The sequence below is a fragment of the Drosophila eugracilis genome, unplaced genomic scaffold, assembly GCF_018153835.1.
Source record: "Drosophila eugracilis isolate 14026-0451.02 unplaced genomic scaffold, ASM1815383v1 contig_75, whole genome shotgun sequence".
Lineage (NCBI taxonomy): Eukaryota > Metazoa > Arthropoda > Insecta > Diptera > Drosophilidae > Drosophila > Drosophila eugracilis.
Window position 1 is genome coordinate 2,805,375 of NW_024573645.1, and position 16,348 is coordinate 2,821,722.

At 43.8% G+C, this 16,348-nt stretch overlaps 7 protein-coding genes across 10 annotated transcripts in view; 3 read left to right on the forward strand and 4 right to left on the reverse strand.

Annotated features, from left to right (window-relative positions):
• Positions 1-1,348, forward strand: part of LOC108116611 (eukaryotic translation initiation factor 4E type 2) — a 47,667-nt gene extending 46,319 nt beyond the window's left edge. The window contains exons 3-4 of one of the 2 annotated variants that reach the window (XM_017228577.2): positions 38-186; positions 424-586. In XM_017228577.2, coding sequence (XP_017084066.1) covers positions 38-186; positions 424-508 — 234 coding nt within the window. In that variant the 3' untranslated portion in view covers positions 509-586. Of the gene's footprint in view, positions 1-37; positions 187-423; positions 587-608 lie in introns of those variants that run through there. The other variant, XM_017228575.2, reaches the window with a different exon arrangement.
• A 350-nt stretch (positions 1,349-1,698) lies between these two features.
• Positions 1,699-6,222, reverse strand: LOC108116608 (structural maintenance of chromosomes protein 1A). The gene is made up of 11 exons (XM_017228572.2): positions 5,716-6,222; positions 5,512-5,660; positions 5,284-5,452; positions 4,203-5,225; positions 3,574-4,143; positions 3,257-3,512; positions 2,901-3,205; positions 2,731-2,843; positions 2,173-2,676; positions 1,927-2,104; positions 1,699-1,867 (listed from the first exon to the last, which is right to left on the reverse strand). The coding sequence occupies exons 1-11, from the start codon at positions 6,112-6,114 to the stop codon at positions 1,805-1,807; spliced, it is 3,729 nt and encodes a 1,242-aa protein (XP_017084061.1). The 5' UTR covers positions 6,115-6,222; the 3' UTR covers positions 1,699-1,804.
• A 931-nt stretch (positions 6,223-7,153) lies between these two features.
• Positions 7,154-9,411, forward strand: LOC108116618 (heat shock protein 68). Its single transcript, XM_017228592.2, has one exon. The coding sequence runs from the start codon at positions 7,356-7,358 to the stop codon at positions 9,267-9,269; it is 1,914 nt and encodes a 637-aa protein (XP_017084081.1). The 5' UTR covers positions 7,154-7,355; the 3' UTR covers positions 9,270-9,411.
• Positions 9,389-10,130, reverse strand: LOC108116623 (rhodanese domain-containing protein CG4456). The gene is made up of 2 exons (XM_017228600.2): positions 9,560-10,130; positions 9,389-9,496 (listed from the first exon to the last, which is right to left on the reverse strand). Exons 1-2 carry the CDS (start codon positions 10,018-10,020, stop codon positions 9,493-9,495), a joined length of 465 nt encoding a protein of 154 aa, XP_017084089.2. The 5' UTR covers positions 10,021-10,130; the 3' UTR covers positions 9,389-9,492.
• Positions 10,131-11,012: 882 nt separating this feature from the next.
• On the reverse strand, positions 11,013-13,579 carry LOC108116620 (phosphatidylserine decarboxylase proenzyme, mitochondrial). Of its 2 annotated transcripts, none has more exons than XM_017228595.2 (2): positions 13,480-13,579; positions 11,013-12,923 (listed from the first exon to the last, which is right to left on the reverse strand). In XM_017228595.2, exon 2 carries the CDS (start codon positions 12,564-12,566, stop codon positions 11,223-11,225), a length of 1,344 nt encoding a protein of 447 aa, XP_017084084.1. In that variant the 5' UTR covers positions 12,567-12,923; positions 13,480-13,579; the 3' UTR covers positions 11,013-11,222. The 2 variants fall into 2 exon arrangements, with proteins under 2 accessions (XP_017084084.1, XP_017084085.1); XM_017228596.2 differs by having other exon boundaries at positions 11,013-12,913; positions 13,480-13,561.
• A 237-nt stretch (positions 13,580-13,816) lies between these two features.
• On the forward strand, positions 13,817-15,285 carry LOC108116621 (beclin-1-like protein). Of its 2 annotated transcripts, XM_017228598.2 has the most exons (3): positions 13,817-13,938; positions 13,993-15,040; positions 15,098-15,285. In XM_017228598.2, the coding sequence occupies exons 1-3, from the start codon at positions 13,824-13,826 to the stop codon at positions 15,201-15,203; spliced, it is 1,269 nt and encodes a 422-aa protein (XP_017084087.1). In that variant the 5' UTR covers positions 13,817-13,823; the 3' UTR covers positions 15,204-15,285. The 2 variants fall into 2 exon arrangements, with proteins under 2 accessions (XP_017084087.1, XP_041675413.1); XM_041819479.1 differs by having other exon boundaries at positions 13,817-15,040.
• LOC108116622 (replication stress response regulator SDE2) lies at positions 15,204-16,162 on the reverse strand. The gene is made up of 2 exons (XM_017228599.2): positions 15,982-16,162; positions 15,204-15,923 (listed from the first exon to the last, which is right to left on the reverse strand). Exons 1-2 carry the CDS (start codon positions 16,075-16,077, stop codon positions 15,315-15,317), a joined length of 705 nt encoding a protein of 234 aa, XP_017084088.1. The 5' UTR covers positions 16,078-16,162; the 3' UTR covers positions 15,204-15,314.
• Between the last annotated feature and the right edge of the window lie 186 nt (positions 16,163-16,348).

Sequence of the window (16,348 nt, forward strand, 5' to 3'; positions counted from 1 at the left end):
ATTCCCATATCATACTCATTATAAATATCATCTACAGGAGGATAGCTTATCAGTATGGAACCGGACTGCCACTGATATGACCAGTACAACACGTATCCGTGATACGTTACGCAGGATATTAAATATACCTCTAACAACGGCAATGGAGTATAAGATACACTGTGATAGCCTTAAATATGTTTCAATGTAAGTATTTATTTAGTTTAGTTTAGTTTTAAACTCGAATATACCAGAAATAGTTTTAGCTCTTAATGGGTTCCAAAAAAATATACAAAAACTTATCTGAATTTTTACGATATAATTTCATAAAATTCCTTAAAGCTTTTAAATTTAAAATTTTTCTCTATTTTTATTCAATTATGATTTATTATTGATTCAATCTTACTAATCTGATAATCTAAACCCTACCTGTACATTACGCAGGCCAAGGCGTCGAAATCGCAAGCTGGGTAATCTGTTTAATCGAAATAGATACGCCTCCTTCAATTCAAGATATGGACGATTATGATTAAAGTTATTAAAGACGAAGAAATAGTTAACGTTTTGGGGAACGGATCGTGACCACTTAATATGACCACTAATTAGAAAATCATATTTCTTCTTTTCAGTAATAAAGGCCCATTGAAAAGCTGAAATTCAGTGAATAACTATAAACAAAAGAAAAACAAAAACAATAATTACACAAACAGATAATATAAGTCGCTAGTGAAGAAATCAACAGTCACACGTTCATCGAAAGCACAGACAAGAGAGTTACACCAACAATAAGCACAAGGAACAACATTGCGGACACATCAGTATCATCAGAGCCCCAGAAAGCAGCCGCCGCATCGACAACGAGGGCAAGGAGTGGCTCTGCCGCTCCACAGATCCCGCAAACATCAAATCCACACAGAAGGGCAAATTAATATTTAAGCGCTAATGAGACAAATCTTTGTATTTTAAACGAGTTTACAAAGTGTGTGTATATATGAAACGCCATAAATATTTTAGTTTGTATGTATAAAGTTTACCTTAGGCATTCCCAATTAAAAAAGAAAATCAAAGTTCCCCCTCAAACTGCCTAAAACTAAAGCCTCCTCCAATCTGGCTAAACCTATATTAGTTGATTTCGTATTAATTTACCGATCCTTATCTTATTCTCCCATAAAACGATTGGACCACCAACACTACCATCTCTCCCGCAAGCGTGCCCTTGTATTTGTAGCCTTATCGATTATCGCCATAGCCGGCAGGCAGCCAACCAACACAGAAGATGATGATTTAATGAAACTGACACACTAACTAGCCGATACTGTATTTATCTGTTTGCAATGATTATTTTAAATTAATGATACAAACCGAAACTGAATAATCAAATTGTTTGTTTTTGTTCTTGAAGAAATACAAAAAGTTTTTTACGTGAAGAAAAAAAAAGAGAAAAACTAAAAATTGAAACTAAAAGCAAAAAACCCTGTTGTTTTACATATATCAAAATCACACACCGCCACATTCATCAACCGAACCATTATTTCATACATCTAAATATTTCCCGAAAACTTTCTCCGGTACAGTACAACCAACGCAAACCCAAATAAAGGAAATTATTAAAGTTGCAGAACATATTTTCAAAACAACTTAGTGATTCCTATGGTTTGTTGGCGTAAGTATTTTTAAATAAGGAAATCAAGTTTTTCGAAGGAATTGCAGCAAAATGGATTATAGTTACAAAATTGTACATCTAGACAATTACTTGATTTATTACTTGGAAATGGAGAACTTTAATCTTAATATCTAATGCTTAAAGTAAATATGAATTATTATTTTATATGTCCTCGAACTCTGTCAAGTCCATTATATAAACATTTGATACGAGGCAGTCACCTTCCTGCAAGTTAGACGTAATTTGTTAGTAATTTTCTAAAACTGAACCTCTAAATTACTTACCCCAGGCGTAATGCCTACTAGCGCATCAGCGTGACCGTAGAACTCTTCCTTCAAGGAGATCACTATAGTTTGCAGGTTGGTCGTGTGATCTCTAATGTATGAAGCGACTTTGCCAATATTGGTGTTGTCCAAAGCGGCGTCGATCTCGTCAAGGACAAAGAACGGCGCTGGTTGAAAACTGAAACAGGAAGTAATAAATATAATGATAAGACTTTTAGGTTTATAAAAAATTATACTTCAAATTACCTGTGCGTGGAGAAGAGCAGTGCCAAGGCTGCAATTGTTTTTTCACCACCACTCAAATTGTTCATGGGTTGGAAACGTTTGCCGGGCGCTACACAATTGTAGTTGATACCATCAAGATACGGTTCCTCCGGATTATCGGGCCCAATGTAGGCCTGGGCTGCCTCGTTACGAGCCAATTTCTTGTATATACCATCGATGGCATCCGAGATGTGCTGGCAGCAAGCAACAAAGCGAGAGGATCGCTCGTTCTTTACCCGTTCGAATGCCGCCTTGGCTTTCTTAGCCTTTTTTCTTGCATTCTCGAACTCCTCATTGGTAGATTGCACCTTTTCCGTAACAGCATCGAGTTTCTGCATGGCCTTCATATTTGGCGTCTGTATTCGCTCCAAAACGTCTAATTTACTTTGCAGATCCTTTTGGAGCGATTCATGGGCCTTTTTGAAGGCGGAGTCATCCTTTAATTTGGTATATTCTCGTGGTAAGGATCCATAATCCACTTCAATACTAAGGATTTAGAGTAATTAATAAAGACCATGAAACAATTATAAACTAACTTACAGATTATCCATTGCTGCTGCTGCTGCCGCAGAGGTCGAGGCAACGTCAGCATCGCTTTGTCGCACTGCGTCGTCCAGCGAGCCGCGCAACAAAGGCACCACTATGCAATCGGTCTATAACGGAAATACATTTTTAATAATCAAATTTATAACTTAATAGTGGCCACTTACTTTCGCTTGCAACAGTATGTTTTGGCGTTCGTTTTTCTTGGCCTCGATCTTTGACTCTACTGAAGATAAATGGCTGCCTACGTTATGGATTTCTTTAGCTAGATTTGCCACATCTTTCCTGGCTTTAGAGATGTCCTCTTCCATATCATCCACGGCTTGCTTCTTGGCCTGCTTCTCTTGCTTGAACTTCTCCATTTTCTCCTTGTCTTCATCTATTTCCTTCAAATAGCGGGCCTCAGCAGTTTTCAGTCCCTCCAGAGCATCTTCCTCATCCTGAACGCTACGCTCCCACCGCTCCACATTCTCTACAAGCCAAATCATTAAAATGGTTACATTATTACCCTAGAATTACTTACTTTTCGTGTCTTTCTGCTTCTCGAAGTCCAGCTGCGAGTTTATGGAATCTATTTGCTGCTCAAACTCGGCCCGCTTTCGTGCCCGCTCCTGCTGCATCACAAGTTCCCGCTCCTCGTATTGCCGAATGTTCTTTACACCCAAACGGCGACAGAACGAGGCGTATACCTTGTCCTCCACATTGTTCATGTTTTCTTTAATTTCTTGAATGTGCTCCTCTCGGTTTTGCATACGACGTTCGATCTCGAGAATCTTGGGCTGCGATTAGAATAAGCTAATTATTATTTCAGTATGTTTTTAATTTGAAAACTGCACTCACCCCGAAATCATCCAGCTGGGTTTGCACCTGCTGTAACTGGCTATCATACTGAGCAATTGACTTCTTTGAGGACTCCAAATCTACCATACTATACTTAAGCCGATTCTCCAGTCCCTTGATCTGCGACTCCACAGTAGCGAGCTCACTCTGTTTGCGTGACTTTTTTACTAGCTCCTTGAGCTCTTCTTGAAGGCGCTCCTTTTGCATTTTCAGCTGGGCCATATGCTTCTCGTCCCACCGCTTGGCCTTCCGCGCCAAATCGTGACTGCCACCAGATATGAGACCAGATTTCTGGTAGAACGTTCCGTCCAAAGCCAGAGCATCGAAACGGGATCGGTCAATTTCGTAGGCTACTTTCATGGCGTCCTCAGGAGTCTCGCAGACGAGAGCGTTTCCAGTCGCAAAAAGGACGGCACGTTCGATCTCCTGCGGCTCGAATTTGAGCACATCAAAGACCAATCGGACATTACGCGGATCGCTTATGTTACGAAGTCTTTCTTTTAATGGTTTGACTTGCAAGTAGTCCAAGGGCAAAAAAGTTTCGACTTCCAGCATTTGCTCTTTCAATATCTGAGGGCCAAATACATTCATTAATCTGCTAAGACCGCTGCTGTAAAAAGGAAACCAACCTGAATGCAGTGTCGCGCCGTTTTCTCGGTGTCCACAATAATAGCTTCCATAAACTTTCCCAGGACTTTGGTGACGGCCACGTTGTACCGCTTGTGAGTAGGCTGACACATATTTATCATACGGTCGTAGACTCCCGGAACTTGCTTCTTAAACAACTCCACTACCTCTTGTTTCTTTTTCCGCCGAGCATCCTCGTGCTTATCGCTTTTGGCATCGCCTAGTTGGTCGCGTACGTCCTCCAGCTCGCGTTGCTTCTCGGCAATTTTCTCTTTGGAGGTGCCTACATCTCGTCGGAGTTCATCCTTAATACGATTCTGCTCCTCTAGAGCCGCCTGCGAGGATTTAATGTGATCCATAAGTTTATCTCGACGTTTTACAGCTTCCTCGCGCTGTAAGGTGAGCTTCTTAAATGATTCCTCTACCGAGGCGCGGCGGTTGGTCTCACCATCGAGAGTATCCTGTTCCGATTTCTGCTCCCGATTTACTGAGTCCAGCTCGGAACGGTATTGGGTGGCTGTGGCCTCCGCCTCTTGTTTAAGACGATCGTATTCCTGCACAAGACCCTCCTCCATGTTAACACTCTTGCCCCGGCGCTGCGATTCGTTCTCGATTTCGTCTTCGAACCGCTTTTTCAGGGCCTCGACATCAGCTAGCTGCTTCTCCAGTTTTCGAATATCCGACTGGTGGGCATTGTCCGCCTCGCGGGCCGTCTCAAGGGTTTTCTGGAGCGAAACGAGCTTCTTCTTGCAGTGGGTAACCTTTTCCTTGGCTTTTATGTACAGCGGCCGCCGTTTATTCATCTGGGTCTCAAATTCCCGAATCTCCTGATCAATTTTGGCCAGGTCTCGAGTTATCTTTCCCGCATCCTTCTTCTTTTCACGCAGAATTTCATCGGCGGCTTCCTTCCGTTGCTCCACTGTCTTCACTTCCTGCTGCCTCACCTCCAAATCTCCAGTGAACTTCCGTATGTCGCGCTCTACATGGAATAGTCTAAACAGTTGATACTCCACTTGTTTCTCATTCTATTGGAATTAAAGGTTATTAAACATTTTATCAAATTAGAAGAAAAGCGAGTCGTACGTATTCGTTTTGCAGGCGGGTGTAGCGATCGGCTTCCATCTTTTCGTGCTTCGCCTCCTTTCGTTCTGCGGCAATACCTTTCTTCTTTTGGTAAGTGAATTGAGTCTCTTCCTCGGCCACAATCATTTCCTGTTTTAGACGATTGTAGTCATCCTTGAGCAGGCCAGAGCTGGAAAAGTAAGCATAAGTTGGTACACCAATGGTTTTTGGTCTTCAGCTGAAATTTACCCGCTAATTTCCTCAAACAATGCCGTACGTTCTTTGGGCGTCTTCATGGCTATGTTCTCCACGGCTCCCTGGAAAACCAAAAAGTTTTTGGCCTTAACATTGATTCCTATTTTCTCTAGCTTGTTGAGGTAGGTGTTGCTCGAAACGCTCTAAAATGAAAAAAAGTTTTAATGGCTATAAAGACGATAAGTTTATAGAACAAACCTCTCCGTTAATGCGGAACTCTGAAGAGCCGCTGATCACGGCTCGTTGAAAATCCATATGCTTTTCCTGGTTGAGCACAAACTTCGCCGTCACATAGCAGCTGCGAGAAACTGGCTTGCCGATTGAGGAGCCATGGATCAAATCGTTCAGACGTTTCACTCGCAAGCTGCTGGTCTTTTCGCCCATCACGAAACTGATGGCATCCATGAAGTTGGACTTGCCGGATCCGTTGGGCCCGATCACGGCGTTGAATTGTTTCAGAGGACCCACCACTATGTGGCCGCGGTAGGACTTGAAGTTCTCCATTTCAATGTACTCCAGGAAGGCCGTTTCATCGTCTGGCTTGCGAATCGGCGCCGGCGCCATCCTATGGGCACCCTCATCGTCTTCGTCGGCCATTCGCACCTTTGGTTGCCAAAAAATTCACACAAAATAAGAATAAGAGCGCGAAATTAATTTTTTCGCTAGAAAGCAATAAGACGCTAGAAATGGCAGGGTGTGGGAAAAAAGTATCGATAGGGCACCCTAATTTACAGTGCCGCTGTATATCGATTTATCAACTTTCGATTGCTGTATTAAAGGGAAATTATCATTGCATTTGTTTTCAAAAAGGAAATTATAAACGTTGAAATTATAAATAAAATAATTGAATATAAATATACATGAAATTCGAATATCAAACAAAAGAAAACGATTATTGAAACGAAATAAAGTATAACAATATACTTTATGTATTACCCTCCATTAATAAAATTATTAAAGGTCATGGAAAATGTGTACATACATACATAAGACACGTATATGTATACATACACGTATATGTGTACATATGTAAGACACGTTTTATTTTTATTAAAATTAGCACATATTGCAAAGTGAAAAGCTTTTTTGCATTTTCTTTTGCAATCACATTTATTTATTATTTAAATCTACATACATACATACATATGTATACTTTTTGGAAATACTCGCCTTTTAATAATTATTCAAAAAGGTATTTTAATCTAAAAATCTGTCGAATAAGAGTTACTTTATTGCAAGGTAAACTTAACAAAAATGTATACATTTTGCATCGGTATAAGACAATAAACATACATATAAATAGTACTTATACAGACGTCAATAAGGCAAATAAACATAATCTAAAAATATTAATGGTATAATGTATTAATACGAAAATGTGCCAGAAATAGCTTACACACGAATTTAGTTTTATGGGCGAATCGAACGCTGACCTACGACACGGAAAATTATATCCCTCGATTGTTCCTGAACTTTCTACTCCTTTCATCTTTCACAATTTCCCCTTAGAAGCATACACTAGTGTTGACTCGCTCGCACTCACTCGAAAGCCCAGGAAGGTTCCACTCTTTTCTCGCAGGGAAATCTCGAATTTTCCCCTCACTGCAGCTGGGTATAAATACGAGCGCAAATTTCCCAGCCGCCACATTTGAAATCAAGCAACCAAAGTAAAAACACTGAAAGCAAGTGAAAAAAAGGAAAGCATTCATAAGTGACAGTTGAAAACGGAATATTTATTGAGTGAAATAAAAAACACCAATCTAAAATTAAATAAAGTAATAAACGAAACGAATTATTCATCCAAGTTTTAACCAAAAAGCAAGAGAAACAAATCTAAGATGCCAGCTATTGGAATCGATCTGGGCACCACGTACTCCTGCGTGGGTGTCTTCCAACATGGAAAAGTGGAGATCATAGCCAACGACCAAGGAAACCGTACCACGCCCTCGTATGTGGCCTTCACCGACTCTGAGCGCTTGATTGGAGATGCAGCCAAGAACCAGGTGGCTATGAATCCCAAGAACTCGGTTTTCGACGCCAAGCGTCTTATCGGACGTCGCTTCGACGACCCAAAGATCCAGGAAGACATGAAGCACTGGCCTTTCCGTGTAGTCAACGATAACGGAAAGCCCAAGATGAGCGTTGAGTTCAAGGGTGATGAGAAGCGCTTTGCGCCAGAGGAGATCAGCTCAATGGTGCTTACCAAGATGAAGGAAACAGCAGAAGCTTATTTGGGCTCTCCGGTCAAAGACGCCGTCATCACAGTGCCCGCATACTTCAATGACTCCCAGCGCCAGGCTACGAAGGATGCAGGCGCCATTGCAGGTCTTAACGTGCTTCGCATCATAAACGAACCTACGGCGGCAGCACTGGCCTATGGACTGGACAAGAACCTCAAAGGCGAGCGCAATGTTCTCATTTTTGACTTGGGCGGTGGGACCTTTGACGTCTCTATTCTGACCATCGACGAAGGTTCACTGTTCGAAGTGCGTTCCACCGCTGGAGACACACATCTGGGAGGCGAGGACTTTGATAACAGGCTGGTAAACCACTTGGCCGAGGAGTTCAAACGCAAGTACAAGAAGGACCTCCGCTCTAACCCGCGTGCTCTTCGTCGCCTTCGGACGGCTGCTGAGCGGGCTAAGCGCACTCTCTCATCCAGCACAGAGGCATCTCTGGAGATTGATGCCCTGTTCGAAGGCCACGACTTTTACTCTAAGGTGAGCCGCGCCAGATTCGAGGAGCTGTGCGGTGATCTCTTCCGCAACACGCTGCAGCCGGTTGAGAAGGCACTCAATGACGCTAAGATGGACAAGAGCCAGATTCACGACATAGTCCTGGTCGGAGGCTCAACACGTATTCCGAAGGTTCAAAACCTGCTACAGAGTTTCTTCGGTGGAAAGGCCCTTAATTTATCCATCAATCCGGATGAGGCTGTCGCCTATGGAGCTGCCATCCAAGCAGCCATTCTGTCGGGCGACGAGAGTAGCCAGATTAAGGACGTACTGCTCGTAGATGTGGCCCCACTCTCGTTGGGCATTGAAACTGCCGGAGGGGTGATGACTAAACTGATTGAGCGCAACAGCCGGATCCCATGTAAACAGTCTAAGACATTCACTACTTACGCTGACAACCAGCCGGCGGTGACCATTCAGGTGTTTGAGGGCGAACGCGCTCTAACTAAGGACAACAACGTTCTGGGCAACTTTAATCTGACTGGTATTCCACCTGCCCCCAGAGGAGTGCCCAAGATCGACGTCACCTTCGACTTGGACGCTAATGGTATCCTGAACGTAACAGCCAAGGAGCAGGGAACTGGAAACGCTAAGAACATCACCATCAAAAACGACAAGGGTCGGCTCTCTCAGGCTGACATTGACCGCATGCTCAGCGAGGCTGAGAAGTATGCCGAGGAAGACGAGCGTCATCGCCAGCGGATTGCTGCTCGCAACCAACTGGAAAGCTATGTGTTCGGCGTGAAGGAAGCGGCCGAACATGGTGGCGACCGCATAAGTGCTTCGGACAAGAGCAGCGTTCTGGAGCGCTGCAGCGAGACGGTCAAGTGGTTGGATAGTAACACAACCGCTGAGAAGGAAGAGTACGAGCACAAATTGAAGGAGTTAACTCAGTTTTGCAGCCCCATCATGACCAAGATGCACCAGCAGGCAAGTGGAGATGGGCAGCAACAGGCTCCAAATTGTGGACAACAGGCTGGCGGCTACAAGGGTCCCACCGTTGAGGAGGTGGACTAAGTCAAATAGTATCCTACGTAGAAACACCACTAATGTAGATCTCATAACCAAATATCCTCCTGGCCAATTACTAAGAATATTTTAGTTAGAATATGCTACTGAGTAGTAATTAATAAATATTATTTATGACTTGCCAAAACAAGCAAAATGCGTTTAATTTAAAAATTATTTAATCCTCTTTGGGAAGACATCTTTGTTGAATTTTATGGTGGTAGAACACAATTTACCTTTAAGAAATAAGACAGAAATAATTTGTAATACGTCATAATTATTAAATATATCTTATTTACTTAGACAAGCCTTCTCGCTGGGCCCAGTCTAGCCATGATCCCTCGTAGTTCTTTAAATTCTTGAAACCCAAAGCGGCAGCTGCTTCTGCGGCCTTGAGGCTCCGTTTGCCAATTTTGCAATGAAATATAATTTCCGAATCCGGTTTCGGCTTTTCCCGACCATATTTGGATTTGAAAAGCTGTTCGCTGGCAGCCAATTCCTGACTGACCACCCCCAGCGGAATGTTGATGCTGGTGGGGATTTGCCCTGTTTCTTTTAGCTCCTCTGGCTCTCTGACATCGATGAGCAGTTTCTGGGGTTCGCTGGGCAGCTTCTTAACGACATCATAGTCAACTACCCCAATTGCAGGTGCGTTGTTGCTGTAAAAACGCTGCATTAGGTAGTTCTGAGTATTCCTGGCTGTGTTCAACGGGATCTGGGACTTGGCTACCCTCACAGCCATCATACAGTGTCTCATCATTTTTTCCACTTAGTTTATAACTGATTAAAATCACAACAAATAACAATTATTACGTAAAATGTCAAAGAACAACAATTGATAACCGGCTCTCAGCTGTTTGACAATTCACCACAATTATACTGTGAGGTGAATAATCTAGGTGGTAAATTTCAATTTGGCGCGGCATTTTGAAACTTATTGCGATCGATGTGGTACTATTTAAAAAGTGTAAGCTACAATTTCCTTTCAATTACTTTTTTTCTCGAGTTTGAACTTTGTTTTAAATAGTTTTTCCAATTAATTTTCAAACAATTTAAGTAAGTCTCCTCTTATCCATAAACTGAGTAAGTAGTAATTATTAAAAAATATTCCATCCTATGGTTAAAGCTTTTACTTAAACACATTTACAGCACTGTGTTGCTTAGAAATGGCGCCACATTCGAAAGTTCCCCTATTGATTACCCTAATACCGCCTGACGCTGATGCTTGGTTCGCAATCAAATCTGTTGCCAGGGCGAATAACCAACACTCACGGACTTCGTGGAGTGTGTGTGTCAAGGCCTGGGACCAAATCACCCGTCACCGCCTGATAAGTTCAACGTACAAGATTCCCGCCTGCCAGGCTTGATTGAATCAATTAAACGGAATGGATTGCGATCCCGGATTCGGTCCGCAAGTAAACACTGGGTGGGGTAAGGCATAAACGACTGGGCATCTCCCCATCGGTACCGGCACGCGTTTGTCTAGCCAGAATGGATTTCATTCAAGTTCAGGTTCCTAGATAGCCCATTGTTGACATCCGGAAAAAGAGTTCAAATTCAACTCCCCAGAGAGTTTTTGGGCCCGATAAGCCGAACAACACAGACGTAGTCTTACTCAACGGCTGGTGGTTCAACGACTTCGTTTCGGATCGGTAATGCTTATCAAATTGGCTCCTGATAACGCCTTGCCCACCTCAACAATCGCTGTTCTACTTAAGAAGCGCGTGCCGGAATGAGTTAATTGACGTGCTGTTGTTGTTCTCAAAGATATTTCGACGTTTATTTGTATAAAATATACTTATCACTACATAAATGGCAAAAATACACAGAGTTAGCTTCGCAGGATGTTCACAAAATACATTTGCCTAGGACACGAGCGTCTAATGCTAATACAACGAGTGATGTGAACTGATGGGTGACAGGACTTTGCACTTATTAGGTACATGATTTGGGCTCCTCTTTTCATTTGGCGCCCGCGATATGGCCAAGTGACTCACCCACACGGATCTTTTGGCCGGCAACAATGTCGAATTTAAAGTTTTTGGGAGCCTCGAACAGGAGGACAATTGTGCTGCCCATATTGAATTGACCCACCAGGTCGCCCTTGCCAAATTCCTTCGGTGCAGCTGTGGGTTCCTTGTTTAGGGCCAGTTCATCGTACTCGTAGGTACTTGGTGGATGCTTGCCGACATTAAATCCAGTCCAACGGTTCGTCTTTAGTTCGGAATCCATGTAGATCTCGACAGACCCCACGTTAGTGGCACCCACGGCGGTGTAAGAAAAGAATCCGTGCTTCCATTGTCCCATGTAGAGTACACGTTCGTTGAGGCAGAACAGACCAGGCAGCCAGCCGGCCACTTTCGGACTTACGGACAGGAGTTCGCCAGAAAAATGGCGACGAATAGTGGGCTTCCAAGCAGTGGGTGAGTGGAATCGATGGTAATCTCCGGGGGCCAGATATATCACGCACTGGTACAGCTCCGTGGAACCATCACTTTGCTTCTTTAGTGCCTGGGCGTAGGAGGCTCCGGAATTGGCCTGTTCCACAGTTTCTAACGGACCTAAGAAGTCCTCGATGCTGTAGCTAACACCCTTCACCTGCTCGATTAGTGAATCCGAAGCGCTGCCAAAATGCAGAACTTTTCCGTCGGCGGGAGATACTAGAGGTGCCTCTTGATTGATAATGCGAACTCCCTCCTTTAGGGGTCTTGTAAAGAATTCGGCTAGACTGTTGTAGTGATCATATTCTGGATACATGGCCTCACTCAGATTGACGTGGAAAGTATTGGAATACCATCCGTATACATAAGGACGCAGACTAGGTGGCAAGTAGCAAGCGGCCAGCCATCCCCAACAGCGGCTAATTATGCGAAGTGGCAGAGAGCAGTAGATCCGCGACTGTAATTCGGATGCGGTCCGCGGTTGACCGTCTTTCTTACAGCGCCTCTTCTGCAGCTGCCATTCAATTGCGCCAAATACACAGATGCCCATGGGAGCCCAGCGTAACAGGAAGCCCGTCCAGCGTGAGAGTATATTGCGCCGTATCTGGGCCAACTCCTGGCTGGGATTGGACTGCTGTTTATGCTGTGGTCGCCTGTGGTGTAGGGGTGCCTCTTTGGAGGCAGAATTCGAGGAGAACTGTCGAAAATGACGGGCCACTGGAAGACTGGCATTCTGAGCCTGTGGCTGGGGTCCTTTAATGGTTTGCAGCTGAAGCTGGGCCGGCTGATGCTGCTGCTGTACCACCTGTCTGAGATTGCCGGCCTTTAGCAGGAAGCGGCCACGAGGTACGAAGTAAGAAACCATTGTTGCTCTTGCTATTGATAAACCGCAGCCCCCACCGCACTAATCACGTAATCACGTAATGCTTGTGCCCAGATAAAAATGGCACGATGTGTGGAACTGGTCTCGGCTTCTGTTTTTGTTTGTTTAATCTGGTGCGAGTAATTCGGCTGGCTTTTAAGTGACTGGGCGGCGCAGATCCGCAAATCTAAAAATCCGGCTAGGGCCTAGGAACAGATGCAAAATAAAACACTAGCATTCGTTTGGGGGAAATCTCGATCAGTCGGCACTCTTGTGTCAGATTTCAAATGTTCGGGGGAGTGAGGACGTTTCTGGACGTTTTAATTGTTGCTTCCGAATCGCTGTGCTGCCTGCAAGAGACTGAAAGTTTTCCATGGGTCGTCAAAAGCGAAGAGGCTACAATGTGACCACCACCAGTGCTGCCAGCTTATGTATTTAGCTTTAAAATCTAGATTAAACAAGCCAAAACCTGTGCTGCCAAATTGCTGGAATATTTGAATTATATATAACTGAAACATCAACGTCCCTTGGCAATAAACTTTAGTTTTGAGTGCAAGCCTGAATCAATTTCTCTATTTAGTTAATTTATATTATTTCCTTCTTGAGTTGCCTTTGCCTATCAACGTTTGTGACGTACCACAAATCATAGATTGCGGAAGTCAATGTCCTTAACCTTTAATACTATGACTGGGCGTGGGGTACTAAATACGTCATTTCACAACTTCAAAGTGCGAATACAATTCGTTTGATAACAATATTATAAAAATTTGTTTTGGTTTAATTTTTTTAAATTTTGTTGACAATTTTTAAGGTATAGAAGAACAAAATAAGATACTATTATAAAATAAACCAAATACTTTCAAGCTAATTTAGCAGCACTGGAGACGGCACTGCGTCTAAATGTTCTGTTGCTCACCAAAACAAACTAAAAGCGAAACCACCGCTTGCGGTCTCTCTTATCAGCAGGAATAGTGGTCAAGGCCTGCGTCTCCGCAGCACACTCAAGCCACTTCGGTGGACACAATTGAGAAATGTTTTTGTTTAAAACTGGTTTTTCCTTATTTCATTCTTTTTATTGTCCCGCTTGTTGTTGGTTGACAATATTCTGTCCGATTAACTGCGCCATTTTCAACTGAGTATCGGGAGAGGCTGGCAACTCTGGCAACTGCTGCCAAACAGCTGATCAATTATTTGTGTTTTTACAATCTGTGAAAAATTTATTTGTATGCAAAAATCGAAGGACAACAAATAGCGGCCACAATGAGCGAGGCGGAGAAACAGGCGGTGTCCTTCGCCTGCCAGCGCTGTCTACAGCCCATCGTCCTGGACGAGCAGCTTGAAAAGATTAGTGTGCATGCCATGGCAGAATTATCTTGTAGGTATTTAGTGCAGTACCATGGAAATCCCTCTAATGAATCAGCATTTGCAGTACCCATTTACGGAGACAATGGAAATACTTTAGACCCCCAGGACGCTAGCAGCTTCGATCACTTTGTCCCGCCCTATAGGCTCACAGACTCTATCAATGGCACGGGCTTTATGTTGGTCTCCGATGGCAGAGATAACAAGAAGATGAGTGCCGCCTTTAAGCTTAAAGCGGAGCTGTTCGATTGTCTGTCATCCAATTCTGAGATTGACCATCCACTATGTGAGGAGTGTGCCGATTCCATGCTGGAGATCATGGACCGGGAGCTGCGGATCGCCGAGGACGAGTGGGATGTATACAAAGCCTATCTGGATGAACTGGAGCAGCAAAGAGAAGCGCCAAATGTTGATGCATTGGATAAAGAGCTGGACGAACTGAAGCGCAGCGAACAGCAGCTTTTATCGGAGCTGACAGAGCTCAAAAAGGAGGAGCAATCACTGAATGAGGCTATTGCCCAGGAGGAGAAGGAAAGGGAAGAGCTCCACGAGCAGGAGGAGAGCTACTGGCGGGAATACACGAAGCACAGGCGCGAGTTAATGCTCACAGAAGATGACAAGCGGAGTCTGGAGAGCCAGATTACCTACTCGAGGCAGCAATTGGATAAACTTCGGGACACTAATATATTTAACATTACCTTTCACATCTGGCATGCCGGACATTTTGGTACCATTAATAACTTTAGGCTAGGTCGTTTACCCTCTGTATCTGTAGACTGGTCTGAGATCAACGCTGCATGGGGACAGACTGTGCTCCTGCTCTCTGCTTTGGCTCGGAAGATCGGACTTACCTTCGAACGGTATCGCGTAGTCCCCTTCGGCAATCACTCATATGTGGAGGTGCTCGGCGAGAATAGAGAGCTACCGCTTTACGGTAGCGGTGGTTTTAAATTTTTCTGGGACACCAAGTTTGATGCTGCCATGGTGGCTTTTCTCGATTGCCTTACACAGTTCCAAAAGGAAGTGGAGAAGCGCGACACTGAGTTCCTGCTGCCGTACAAAATGGAGAAGGGCAAGATAATCGACCCTTCCACGGGCAATTCCTATTCAATCAAGTTTGTTTTTCTTGAGTTTAGTTTCTAGGCCAAAAATAATGTTTCGATTTATTGCAGGATCCAGTTTAATTCGGAGGAGCAGTGGACCAAGGCCTTGAAGTTCATGTTGACCAACCTGAAATGGGGATTAGCCTGGGTTTCCTCGCAGTTTGTGTCGCCGTGATGTCATTCTAATGTTTATTTATAAATTTACTTAATAATCCTCTTAGTCCTTAGTATTAAATCGAAATCTTTTAAATTTTAAATAGTCTTGTAACATGTTTGCTTTATTTGTCTAGTTTTGGATGGCCTTTTTCTGAGTTTCCGGTTCGACCTCGCTGTCTTCTGAGTCCGAGTCGGATCCTGAGATGTCATCACCTATCCAAAGCGTTCCCTTTTTCTTCTTCTTGGCCTTGCTCTTGTCTTCGGCAGGGGATTTCCTCTTGATGCCGCTGGTTGATGCTTCCTGGGCCTGAGCCTCCTTCTCCTTGATTTCTTCCGCTTGCTTGAGCCCTTCCTCGAAGGCGTCGTTTACCTTCTCGGTAAGATTGGCTCTAGCTTCCTCGTACTGATCGTCTTTAAAGTCGTGCTTCGGTACCGACAGAAGTTTCTCGATTTTTCGCTTCTTTCGCTCCTCTGCCTCTCGATCCCGCTCTCCCTGTTTGTCCAGCCAGGCACGCACTCGTTTTTCCTCGTTTATGTCCCTCAGGCGGCGGCCACTCAAATCACGACAAGCCTCACGATTTGTGGTCTTTTCAATTTGAGCTCCAATGGCTCGCAGCATGGAACCGAATCCTCCCTTGCCGCCCAGCTGGCGCATAAAACAGTGGACATCTCCAGGCGCAACCTCTCCCTCCAATCGTTTGCCATTGCTTACCAAATAGTAATCCGCAGGTTGCAATTTCTGTAATAAGAGAGCATCATTTAGGAAACGCTCGAAATTCACTAGATACTGTACTTACTGTGTTCTTCTCAATCCGGCTGCATAGCTCATCATAATTTATGCCATCTGCACAAGTAATTAAATATTTATTGTTTATAAAAATATTTATAACCATTTCGACGTTGTGTCTTTTCGATAACGATTCTTATTTCTATTCCTTTTTGTTCTGCATCTCCTGCCGCACCGCGTGTGTTAGAAAGAGAAAGCGGTGATGCCATCGCTATCGGTTTCCCTAGGGTTGCCATCCTTTCGATAACTTTGTAATAAATTAACTAAATCAACGAACAAGGAATTGATCTTTGTTAGTATACCACTTAATAACCATTAAATATCCTGAACTAAATAAATCACAAAGAAACACAAGGTATTTCTAAACTTTTCATTGC

Coding starts and splice junctions, on each gene's coding strand:
- LOC108116623 (XM_017228600.2), bottom strand. CDS start 10,020: ATGATGAGACACTGTATGATGGCTGTGAGGGTAGCCAAGTCCCAGATC.
- LOC108116622 (XM_017228599.2), bottom strand. CDS start 16,077: ATGGTTATAAATATTTTTATAAACAATAAATATTTAATTACTTGTGCA. Junction 15,924..15,981: donor GCCGGATTGAGAAGAACACA/GTAAGTACAGTA, acceptor CTCTTATTACAG/AAATTGCAACCTGCGGATTA.
- LOC108116618 (XM_017228592.2), top strand. CDS start 7,356: ATGCCAGCTATTGGAATCGATCTGGGCACCACGTACTCCTGCGTGGGT.
- LOC108116608 (XM_017228572.2), bottom strand. CDS start 6,114: ATGGCCGACGAAGACGATGAGGGTGCCCATAGGATGGCGCCGGCGCCG. Junction 4,144..4,202: donor CGGCGCGACACTGCATTCAG/GTTGGTTTCCTT, acceptor TTTGGCCCTCAG/ATATTGAAAGAGCAAATGCT. Junction 2,677..2,730: donor GCAGCAGCAATGGATAATCT/GTAAGTTAGTTT, acceptor CTAAATCCTTAG/TATTGAAGTGGATTATGGAT.
- LOC108116620 (XM_017228595.2), bottom strand. CDS start 12,566: ATGGTTTCTTACTTCGTACCTCGTGGCCGCTTCCTGCTAAAGGCCGGC.
- LOC108116621 (XM_041819479.1), top strand. CDS start 13,824: ATGAGCGAGGCGGAGAAACAGGCGGTGTCCTTCGCCTGCCAGCGCTGT. Junction 15,041..15,097: donor GGCAATTCCTATTCAATCAA/GTTTGTTTTTCT, acceptor GATTTATTGCAG/GATCCAGTTTAATTCGGAGG.